Source organism: Carex rostrata, chromosome 10 (genome assembly GCF_964058835.1).
Source record: "Carex rostrata chromosome 10, lpCarRost1.2, whole genome shotgun sequence".
NCBI classification, from domain to species: Eukaryota; Viridiplantae; Streptophyta; class Magnoliopsida; order Poales; family Cyperaceae; genus Carex; species Carex rostrata.
In genome coordinates, this window is record NC_135927.1 from 10,108,311 (window position 1) to 10,121,125 (window position 12,815).

The window sequence follows — 12,815 nt, forward strand, 5'->3', positions numbered from 1 at the left end:
TAGAGATAACATCTAATAGTTTTATTTTGGCATTGTAAGTTCTAAAATTTATATTTTTAAAAATTAAAGAAATAGAGACGTGATAGAGACAAAAAAAATTGTGTCATTTGATCCCTCCTTAGTTAATAGTATCTGAACTTTCTTTTTAAAATCTACAAGTTATGGGCTCTACATACATTCTAAGTTTTTTTATTTTGTATTTTTTTTATAAGACAGCAAGTCTGATAACTTGGAATGGAGTCATGAAATGGCAGGTATACCTTGACTCAAAGGTACGTCCTTTATATTTTCTCTATGATATTTAATAAATACAAAAAAAAAATATGTAACTCAAAATAAATTTAACATGATGTCCATTCTAAAAATTGAATAAATTTTGCATCATTTTAAAACTTTTATAAATCTCCCTTGTCTGATGACCCATTATCCACTTCTATGAAAAGATAACGAAAATGTCACATGCTAAATTGCACTTAGTTTTCAATCACATAATAAGCTCTATTATTGCATTATATAATGGCCACAATGGGGGTAAGTTAAAAGGTACACGCTTTCTCTGGCCTAATATAATAAGCTCTATTATTGCATTATATAATGGCCACAATGGGGACAAGAATTGGTTTTTTTTTTTAAAATATTAAAACCGTTGAATGATATGTGACCTCAACTTTACTAATAAAAACAAATAATATATTCATAAAGAGTATGAAGAAGTAATTAAGGTCAAATTATTCAAATCGTCATTACTTATTATTATTTTTGAAGAAATCTAAGTACTGCTAGTTTCCTAAATATGTACATGTATTAAAATAGATCATGGGTTTTGGAATATATTCTTGAATGACGAAGGAGATATATAGATAACTAATTTTATTTGTGATAGCTTATGTCAAAATTTGCCAATATCAAAATTAAAACTACAATTTGTGTTTATAAGTTTAGAAAAATCATATATTAGAATTGATAGAATTTAAGAATCATTTCGTCATAGGACAAGCACAGATAAAATTAAACTGTTAATTTTTAGAATTGCTTGATGTATAATCTCCAACTCCAAATTATACGGAATTTTAATATAACCTCTAAAAATCAGATAGAACATATATAATATTAATTTTCAATTTTGATAAGTACAGTCCAAATTGTCACGATTATTATAGAAACTTATTTTCAATGTAACATATTTCAATTTTTAGTAATCTCCACTAATTGCACAGTATAAAATATTTCATATATTGTAGGATATATACACTGCAAATTCCTCAACAATAAATTTTGTGATAAAGTGGTAAGTGATTAAATTTGTCAGTACCGTTCAGGTGCTTTTTGGTGTGTTGAAGCATTTCTCCTATTTTTATACAGTACAAGGTGATATATTTGGAATGGAAAATTGAACACAAACATGACGTGAAGGAAATTTGTACAAAGATTCCCACTAAAAGATACATCCGCTTTAGCAAATCATGCTCACTTTGAGAGCAATAATACATCAGAAAATTCTTCAATCAATCATTTGCTAAAAAAAAGAGAAACGCTTCTCTCAAAGAACCATTAGGAATATGCATCATCCTCTCAATTATTTTTCTTATGAGTGAGTCTATGATACTATGCATAGTGCGGATTGGTCGTATTATGAATCAATATTTTTGTTTTCAAAATTCTAACGGTCGATCTAAACTGTTTAATATGACCTCTATATGAATATGTACTTGTAAATTAAATTTTATATTACCATAGCATGAACCAATATGCGCTATGTATAGTGCCATAGCATCACTCTTTTCTTATTCTTTATTGTTTGGCAACAAAGTTTAAAAAATACTTGGAATTGTACTTGCATATTATATTGGGCGTGATAACTTATCTAATACAGAGAATATATTCATTGATGCATAATAATTTTGGAATCGTTCTAATTCTTATGATAATTTATTATAATCTAGACACATGAATTGTTTCTTCCGGATATAGAAAGTGATATTTTATACTAGTACTTCAAGAAAAAGGAAACAGATTCTATAAGCCAAAAGAGAAGGGTCTTGAGAAAAACAAAAGCTAGCGAACAAAGAAGTTTGAAGGGAAAAAGAAATTTGTTTTTTTTTTCATTTTCCGAAATAAATTAAGAGACTATTTGGTAAAAAAGTTAGCAGAATTTTTTTTTAGGATAGAAAGTAGGATCACGCTGACAATTTTATTGTTATTTTATACCCAAAAAGTTATTTTTATAATAAACATTTAAAAAGGATCTCCTAAATTTTAAATTGAACTGATTCGGTCCATCCATTTTAAACTGAATTGATTTGGTCCGTTCGCTTTAAATTGAATTAATTCAAACGTTTAAAAAGTATTATAGTTTTTTTTTCGAGATGGAATGATAGCACAGTTGACTATGAGAAAAAGTCTTAGGACTGTGGTTATTCAAATGTCGAGATTTCGAGCTCCGCTCATGACTTCACAGGCTCTGCAAAGATTAAAAAAAAAAGATTATGGTTTTTGAGGAAGATGTATTTTGGACTTGTTAAAAATCATGGTCAGATATGCAAAATTGGCATCAAGATTGCAAGTGTTGTTAAATGAACAGTAAGGGTCCGTTCGGTGAACAACTGTTCACCGTGGGAAAAAAAAATTTGCTCAGAGTTAAGTTTTTATTTCCACGGTGAACAGTAAAATTCAGTTAAAAATTTTGATTCCCACATCCATTCCCATTCTCTACTGGGCTGCCGAACGGAACAGTGAAAAGTACATGGCGTGTTGCCTAAAAATGGACACTTGAATTCTGAAATTAGTGGTCACTTATTGTAAATAATTGCCTTTCTTTTTCATTGAGATTTGACGCGGCCAAATGCAAACAAATTAACTCCATTATTGGGCAACTTTTCTTTTGACTTTTAAAAGAAGATTCCAAACTCCTGTTTGAAAATGTTTAGTAGTTGATGTGTTGGCATCATGATATACATAAAAACAACCCATCTTTTATTGCTGTATACTTGGTTACAACTTGAATAGACATTATTTGCCGATTTTTTTTAAAATACCCAAAAAAAAAAAATTATTAAAAATAACCAGGTTCTGAGTGAAATTTTAAAAATACCCAGGCAGTAGATTTTTTCCGCGCTCCGGAATTTTTATTCCAAACATGGATATTTTCTTTCTCCAAACTCTAAAAAAAAAAAATTCGGTCCGCAGAAAAAATCCGCGCTCGGAATTAAAAAATCTAAAAAAAAAAAAAAATTCGGGGCGCGAATTTTTTCCGTGGCCCAGAAGAAAAATTCCGGAGCTCGGAAAAAATCTGCGGCCTGGGTATTTTTAAAATTACACTCAAAACCTGGTTATTTTTAATAAAATAAATTTTTTTTGGATTTTTTTAAAAAATCGGCATTATTTGGCTCATCGATTTTGCGGCCATTTTTATTAATACCCAAAAAAAAAAACATTTTTACAATAATAACCTGACAATTTTTTTTTTTTTAAATCTGACCAGACCGCCGGTAATTGGGGCGGTCCGATTCCATACCAGACCGCCAGGACCCTGGGCGGTCCAGTAGGGACCAGACCGCCGGTAATTGGGGCGGTCCACTATGCTGCCATATAGCAGCTCTGTCTGCTGTCTCTCTAGCACAGTATCATTTATTAAACCACAGAGAAGAAAGAGAGAGCGATTTTGAAGCGATTTTAAGCGATTTAGAGGCGATTGCTACAGGTATATTATTTTTTATTTAATTATTTTATGTTTAATTTTTAATTAATAATTATTATACCCGCAGTCTGTAAAAACTATAAATTAGGCTTTAAGTAATATTATAATTAACTTTTAAATTCCAAAAAATAATGAATCTATTATACTGTAATTCTTATGAATGTTTTTTTTTAAATGTAGTTTGTTAAGGACAAAATGCTGGTTGCACTGTACGTGGGCGGTAGGCTAATTAAGGGTGCAGATGGCGTGTATTACTCGAAAGATGCCTCATTCGGCTTGCAGGTTAATGAAAGAACCACATTTATTGAACTTAAGCAACTAGTATATGAAAAGACTGGTGTGAACCCCGACCGGTATGAATTAGAATTGGCTACCCGAATTGACACACAACGGGCTGGGGCGGGTAGACCTTACTTTGTGAGTTTTCCTATAACAGATGAGGAGTTGTGGAAGGCTGTGTACCAACAATTTGAGTCTAGGGGGGTCGCTATGATAGACTTATATTCCAGGAGGGTTCCCCAGGCCGGGGCTAGACCTTTTAGTGCGGCTGGGGCTGGACCTTCTAGGGCTCCCCCTGCTGGACCTTCAGGTTATGACAATTCGGCTTATGACAGCCAGGGGTACCACCACTCCCCTCATGACAGCCAGGGGTACCACCACTCCCCTCATGACAGTCAGGGGTACCACCACTCCCCTCATGACAACCAGGGGTACCACAGTCCCTGTTATGACAACCCGGGGTACCATAACTCCCGTGAGTTTACTGAAGTTGTACCACCACCACCACCACCGCCCAGACAGACACCCATAATCCCTACATTTCCAGCTATACCAGAGTCATTACCGATACAGTTATCCGTTAATCCAAATGATACTAATATTGATGTTGATGCTATTGATGCCATACCGGAAAGAGAAATGGAAACCGGAGATGAATACCAAGGAATTTGGGAATCTGATGACTTATCAGATGGTGATGCAAATGTACCAGGTTTGTCCAGGGAAGAAAAATTCCCAATCAGGGGTCGAGGGAATAGGCATCCTGTCGCCACATTCAACGATACCACAGCTTTTGAAGAGGCTGACATTAGTTTCTTTGGTCCTCGTGTTGTATACAATCGTGAACTTGCCCCAGGGCAAGTCTATACCAACATAGATGAACTTGTAAAGAAAATCTATGAGACTCACGTTCACGGCAACTGGGAATGTATATTAGAAAAAAGAGAATCAAAAAGATTGGTTGTGATATGCAAAAATGCCCCTCGTTGTGAGTTTCGCCTTTATGCAACCCCTGCGGGTTCGGGGGAAGCATGGATAATTAAAAAGTGTGAACCACCTCATACATGCAAGTCTGCGTCCACAAGGACAGACCATTCAAACCTGACAGCATCACTAATTGCCGATGCAATTGAGGCAGACATTAAGTTGGACCCATCGATGAGCATCAAGGCGGTGGCTATGGCCGTCAGACACAAATACATACATGTAATCCCAAAATATAACAGGTTGTGGAGAGGTCGTGAACTTGCGATTTGCAGAATATTCGGTAGTTGGAAGGATTCATACAACTATCTGACACCATTGCTCCAGGCTATGGCAAGTACAAATCCCGGCACTGTATTTCAGCGGTGGCATGGCCCCATTTATGATAAGAATGGAGTACTAATAGAGGGAGTTCAACAATTCAAGGGCATTGCATGGGCTTTTGGTCCTTGTATCCAAGCTGTGCCATTCATCAGACCCGTTATCAGCATTGATGCATGCTTCATGTCTGGCCGTTACGAGGGGAGGCTACTGATAGCATGTGCATATGATGCTGAGAACCAGCTGTTGCCTTTGGCGTTTGCAATTGTTCGGAAAGAGGATGGTGAGAACTGGGGATTCTTTATGCAATTTTTAAGAAGACGGGTGGTCTAAGCCTTACGAGACGAGGAGCTTGCTCCCTTTTTTTCCTCACCCCGACGCACGCACGCAGGACACTCCCACGTAGTGAGACGAGCGTCATTCAGCAGATCTGCATGCAGGTCCATGCAATTGGGATGAACAGCTTTGCCACATTTATAACAGAAGAACATATCCACCATATCTCCCTTCAGCTCACATAAGCAGCACTGTCCCCATCCAGGTGGAGGGACCCTGTCCACCCAGCCTTCCATCAGCATTTTTCTAATTGATGAATCAAGAGTGCTCAGAAATTCTTCATTATTTTTGGGTGAAAACAATCTTTCCAAATTCCGCATCGCGTAGGCTTCAGCCGTCCAAAAATTATTAATGAGTGCTCTTTTTGCTTCGCGTTCGGTTTCAGTTCTTCCTCTATTTTTTCCAACTTTGGGTGCCATTATAACTAGGGTTTCAAGTGACAACAATTGATTAGGAAGGCTAATTATGTGCGTAATTAAATACTAACTGTACAGTAATTGATTAGGAAGGCTAATTATGTGCGTAATTAAATACTAACTGTACAGTAATCAACGACTAATTAGAAAATAATTACAAAATATTTAAAAAATAATTGACATAAATATTTTAAAAATAATTAAAATAAATATTTTAAAAATAATTAAAATAAATATTTAAAAATTAATTAAAAGAAATATTTACAATTTTTACAAATAATTAAAAGAAATATTTAAAAAATAATTAACTAAATAACATACTTACAATTTTTAAATTTCTAAATTCAAACAACAATGTTGCATAATATAAAAAAAAATTATGATTTTCCTAAGAATATTCGGAACCATTATATTAAATGATATAATATATTAATATTTGTATTTAAGTGGTCAATCCAAGCTACAAATAGTAGGGTCCTCATATCAGATATATAAGGCTTAAAATTATAAGTATAACCAATTACAAGTGCATAAATAGAATAATAGATACATAAATAGTTATTAAAGGAGAAGCTTCCATAAACATACAATTTAACAGAGTTATGACTTATAATTCCTAATCAATTCTTACAAATTCTTAAAAATTATCAATTTTGTTCTTAAAACCCTAAACTATCAATTTGAGTTTTTATCCGTAAACCCTAACCATAAATTTTTATTAATAACCCAAATTTTAACCAATTCGACAAATTCGACCACAATTTTACAATTCTAAAGCCGATATCCAACTAATTTTATTCAAATATAGCCCAACAACAAAGTCATGGCCCCAATTCCATACAAATTCAACCAACAACAATCTTACGAACTAAACCAATTAATTTACAGATTCAACCGATTAATTTACAAAACCAACCAATTAACACAATTCATTTACAAATTTAACCAATTAACCCAAACCCTAAACCCTAATCGGGTCGCCTTCCGGGAAAATCAACAACCCGGGAAGGTCACAAGCAATTCGGAACAACCAATTCATAACGAGTTTTGATTTAGATAATTACCTGAGATAGCTTGAACACACAACGAGTCAGCGGGTTGCGGTCGGTTTCGAGATCCTTCGCTTCGCCTCCAAACCTTCCCAAAAGCACCAAATCACGATCAATGTACCACAAAGACACCCCTACGAGAGAGAGAGGGGCAAAAATATTCAAAATTGGTTAGAGAGAGAGAGAGGGAGAGTGAGGCAGAAAGAGAGAGAGAGGGAGAGAGAGAGGCAGAAGAGAGAGAGAGGGGCAGCAGAGAGAGAGAGTGCACCTGGCGGAGCCGAGCGGCGGGCGTGGCGGAGCTGGGCGGGCGTGGCGGAGCTGGGCGGGGTGGGGGGCGCGGCGCTGCGCTTTTCTTTTTTTTTTTCGTTCTGGTTCGGTAAACAGAGAAAGGAAGAAGGGGAGGGGGGGCTAACGGGTCGGGTATCTGGCAGCATAGTGGACCGCCCCAATTACCGGCGGTCTGGTCCCTACTGGACCGCCCAGGGTCCTGGCGGTCTGGTATGGAATCGGACCGCCCCAATTACCGGCGGTCTGGTCAGATTTAAAAAAAAAAAAATTGTCAGGTTATTATTGTAAAAATGTTTTTTTTTTTGGGTATTAATAAAAATGGCCGTCGATTTTGTTATTTAAGTAAAAGATGGGAAAAAGATGAAATATAAGTTATACATGCTACTCTCATCATTTTGGATTCTTCTAAAATTTTCATAGAGCATTATTAGGTCTATATAATTTGTTCCAGAAGAATCCATACTAACAACACTATTTTCAAAACCAAATGCAATTTAATTAATAGTAAGATAGACATGATCTTGATAAAAAAATTCATGTACATAAAGGTTGGAAATGGCAAGCTCTCCATCCTTTTATTTTGTATTAGCAATTATATTTTGTAGGTACCAGCTGGTTGGTGGAAATAAATCTGCTACGATTCTAAAGGGATTGTAGGGTCTTACGATATCAAATCCAATCTTTTATTTGTTTTGAGATTCATGCATAAAAAATAACTTTTATGGAGATTCGTAATACTAAAAAAGGTTAAATTTGGAATCGTAGGATCCTCCTTAGGATAGTAGCAGATTTATTTCCATTGGTTGGTACCATTCATGTAAGAACAATCATGTTTCGTAATGAAATCGGAATAGTAAGATGGGTGCTTCTAATTAGCTCTTCAAAATATATACAAACTATTTTTTTTTTTTTCATATAAAACAATATGTAGTGTATCAATTGTATATTTAAATGTCTCATAATAATAATAATCTACCTAACTAGAGTTAGGAATATTTGTATTCCGTGGCTGACAAAGCACGGACAACAAATATTTTATATATCATTCTGATTTTTATTTCAGTATCGTGTAGTTAGTTGTTACACTAAATTATTCTTTTAGACTACCTTTTCTAGATACTTGAAAATCTTAAACCCAAAAAAAAAAAAAAAAAATCCTTAAACACAACCTTTTTATTGAAAAAATTAATTCATAATTCCATTTTTCAAAAGCCAAAACAACACTAACGAGTCAATTGATTGAAACTAGAGTGGAAAAAATAACACGGAGGAGCCGGCTCCATTACGGAATGGCACGACACGCGTGTCAGTTATGTGTAGTGATATGTATGTCCCGTGTCGTGATTATTCACGTACTGTGTTCATCTTTTGAAAATTTAACACGACATGACACGTTACGCGAAAGATCTAATCACAGCACGGCACGTGTAATTGACAATATTAAATCTTAAAGTCTAAATTATAATTAAATAGTCATGCAAGTTACATTTAATCACAGTATATTTGAATACGACGTAACTCATATAGCGTGACTATTCAGGTGTTGTAACTACCTTAACATTTTGGTCAACTCTATATGAAGCCATGAAAACTGGTATAAAAATAGAAGGACAGCTACCATTTTCTTGGAAACATATGTCGACACGAAATCAGAGGTAGCCACATGCAGAGTAACCAACAATCTGGGATGGTATCATGGTACCAAGATCTGGGTCTGACCCGCTACATTACCGTAAAACAGACCCCACATGGTCGGTACAAACGTGTCATTTAAGAACACATGTGGAAATCAATGGTTTTATGTAGGTCTCCATCTCCTACTTGTAGAAATTGACTTTTCTTTTCTACTGGAATTATGTATTGCTGACACAAAACCAATGATAGAAAATAATGTATAATAAGCAAGGAAATTGTATAATTTGATCTACTCAAATGATGATAATTTTTTTTATGAATAATTGTATCAATTTGTCGATTGAAACTGAATGGTTAGACCGTTCAGAGTGTTCTTTCAACTCGCAATAAAATTACTGGAATTAAATAATGATGAACTCTGACACAAACCCAATTATCAAACCAAGCCATCTTGCCCAGTTAATGAAGGCATGATCTCACTTGTTAATATCACCAACCCTAATTGAGATGGGGCAAGTCAACAAAATTTTATGATAATTTTACCAACTAAAACCGCTATGTAGTGACATTAGAGAGAACTATATTGTATTGAGTAGAACTAGGGTGTTCTTAAGCTCACCAAAGTGTTTGGTGAGCTTAACTCCAAAATCTATCAAATCGGTTTTAAATAACGAATTCGAACTGTTCAAATTTGCCTATCTTACGAGTGATTCGTCTATATGTGAAAATTTTAAATATTCGAATTAATTTAGTATAAAATCAAGCGGTCAAAAAACGTTCAAAAAATGAATGCACTATAATTAATTTATTAACCTTCTAATTTTGACCGATTGACTTTATACTAAATTAATTCGAATGTTTAAAATTTTCACATGTAGACGCATCACTCGTAAGGTAGGCGGGTTCCAACGGTTCATATTCGTCATTTGAAACCGATTAATGGGTTTTGGAGTTAAGCTCACGAAACACTTTTGTGAGCTTAAGAACACCCTAGTTCTACTCATATTTAGGGGTGTCAATGGTACCTTTTTAGCTGTTTACTCGACCCGTATCGTATTCGATAAGGCGGGTATGGGTAAGGCTTTTATTTCGTTAGCTTATTGGGTATGGGTATGGATAAGAATTTTTTTTCGTTAATCAAATGGATAAGGGTATGGGTAATGACTATTTTGTACCCATTATCCTATAGGGTAATTATAAAATCTAAATATATTTTCAATTTAGTTTCCTACCCACATAAATATATATTCGTGGTTTTCAATTTTCTTCTTTTATAAAATACAATTTAGTTATAATTAATTGTACATTTACTTTTATTTTTTTATAAGAAATACAATTACATATGTGTGAAATAAATGAGTTTTTGATGTTTAATTTGTAAAATATAATAAAACTAATTATTTTAATAGTTTATCCGTTATTCACCCGCTACCGTTTTGTTACCCGATAATATTAACGGGTAAGGGTAGGGTAGGGTAAAGTCAATTTTTAATGGATATAGATAAGGTATGGGTAAAGTCAATTTTAATGAGTACGGGTACGACAATGCCTTCACCCGATCCGTACCGTATCCATTGACACCCCTACTCATTGTGTATTTTCTATAAGTGGGTTTGCCACTGTACCATACTAGACATGGGCCGTACTGGCTTTACTTTCAGAAGGCCTGATAGATGGTTACAGGCCCATTTTAATATAGTACTTTGCAGTGTAATACTTAAGCATCACTATGATTTTTTTTTTTTTCCAATTAACACGGTCCACGCTACAATTCTATATGACTATATCTCTACTTTCAAAGGCTCAAACGGTTGATTTGTCTTCACATGAAAATGTGTCTAAAGACCAAATTTTATATTTTTAAAATATAGATAATTAAACTTTATCATTAAAAAAAGAAGTAATTAGCTTGGTAAAATAAAAAAATAAAAATAAAAGGAATTGTCTTCATAATTTTATCCAGTAAAAAGAAGATAGACGTGAATACATAGAGGAGAAAAGCCAACATACAATGCCAGATCACCACGTTTGCTATAAACGAATTTAAAAAAGACTTGCCCGATTCTTATAACAACAAGCACGGCAGGAGATCTTAATAATAGAGTGGTAACAAGGAGGAGGATGGTGTGGTAACAAGGAGGAGGATGGTGATAGACAAACAAACTGGAGCAAGTGTCACATACAACCTCAATTCAAATGTCACAATCATACTGCTCTATGCAAACACAAATGCACATATTGCAAATTGGAGGGTGATGCCAGAAAGACGTGACAGTAGGGGTGTCAATGGCACCTTTTTAGCCGTTTATTCGATCCGTATCGTATTTAATAAGACGGGTATAGATAAAGTATTTTTTTTCATTAACTTATTGGATATGAATATGGATAATAACTTTTTTTCCTTAACCAAATGGGTAAGGGTAATAATTATTTCGTACCCATTACCCTATAGGGTAATTATAAAATCTAAATATATATATTCAATTCAATTTCCAAACTCACCTAAATATATATTCGTGTTTTTGAATTTTTTTTATAAATAAAAATAATTTAGTTGAAATTAATTGCACATTTATTTTTATTTTTTATTAGAAATGCAATTACATATATGTGAAATTAGTGAGTTTTTGATGTTTAATTTGTAAAATAATAAAACTAATTATTATATTAGTAACATTCGTTATCACCTGCTACTGTTTCATTACCTGATAATATTAACGGGTAAGGGTAGGGTAAGGTAAAGTCAATTTTTAATGGATATGGGTAGGGTATGGATAAAGTCAATTTTAATGAGTATGGGTATGAAAATGCCTCCATCAGACCCGTACCGTACCCATTGACACCCCTAACTGACAGAGCTCTCAAAAGAAGTACAAATATGCTTAAAAATCCTTGTATGAAGCCAAGGCATTTACTAGCATAAATATACGGAACATATTCTCCTTAGAACTGGTGAACCGTGGTCTTAGTTATAACCTCCGGACATTGTGTGAAAGCGACAACAAACGTTATAGTTGTTATAAGAGCATCTACATCTGTGAAACTCTTGGAGTTTCTAAATAACTGTTAACTAATTTTTAAAAATTTTGTCTCTGAAAGTTTCTAAAGCCCCACATCTCTGAAACTAAAATTAGAGTTTCTTAATTGCCACATCAACAAATAAATTACAAGAGAGAAGAATTTAAGCGAATTATTTGGCCACGTCAGAGTTTATAAACAATTTCTTATTAAGAAACTTTAGAGCAAAGTTGCTAAATAAGAAACCTATCTACATCCATGAAACTGGTTTAGAAACTGCCACATCAGATTAGAAACTCCAAGAGTTTCAGGAATGTAGATGCTCTAAATACGAAACGAGTCCGATAACTTAGAGTTTTCTTCCATTTATTTTGGATTGATAGTCTCATTGTAGTGTGGAACCACTCTCGAGAAAATTTATTACCTTTAGCCCCAATGTAATTGCTAATTTCTCGACCATCAATTAATATCCTGTAAGAGAACATAAATTTTTGTTATAAATTTATTAACCAAGAAAGCATTCAATTGTACATTACCAGTACCAACACTTCTAATATGAAAAAATTGTACCTTTTAACAAATAACACTTACATAACTAAGGGGATAATTGTTATGAAAAAAAAATATTGTTAAATTCTTCTTATACTTTTTTTTTTATTTTTCATTGTACATTATTTTTATAAAGTTGTTTCATTTTGAGGTGCGTTAGTTGCATCCTTTTGAGGTGCAATAATTGTTTTCTTTCGAAGTACATTTTTAATCTCATTGTAACAGAGTAAATATGATATTATG

General features: G+C 33.9%; 1 protein-coding gene across 1 annotated transcript; it reads left to right on the forward strand.

Annotated features, from left to right (window-relative positions):
- The first annotated feature begins 3,524 nt into the window (after positions 1-3,524).
- LOC144560278 (uncharacterized) lies at positions 3,525-5,614 on the forward strand. The gene is made up of 2 exons (XM_078309444.1): positions 3,525-3,700; positions 3,878-5,614. Exon 2 carries the CDS (start codon positions 3,893-3,895, stop codon positions 5,612-5,614), a length of 1,722 nt encoding a protein of 573 aa, XP_078165570.1. The 5' UTR covers positions 3,525-3,700; positions 3,878-3,892.
- The last annotated feature ends 7,201 nt before the right edge of the window (positions 5,615-12,815 follow it).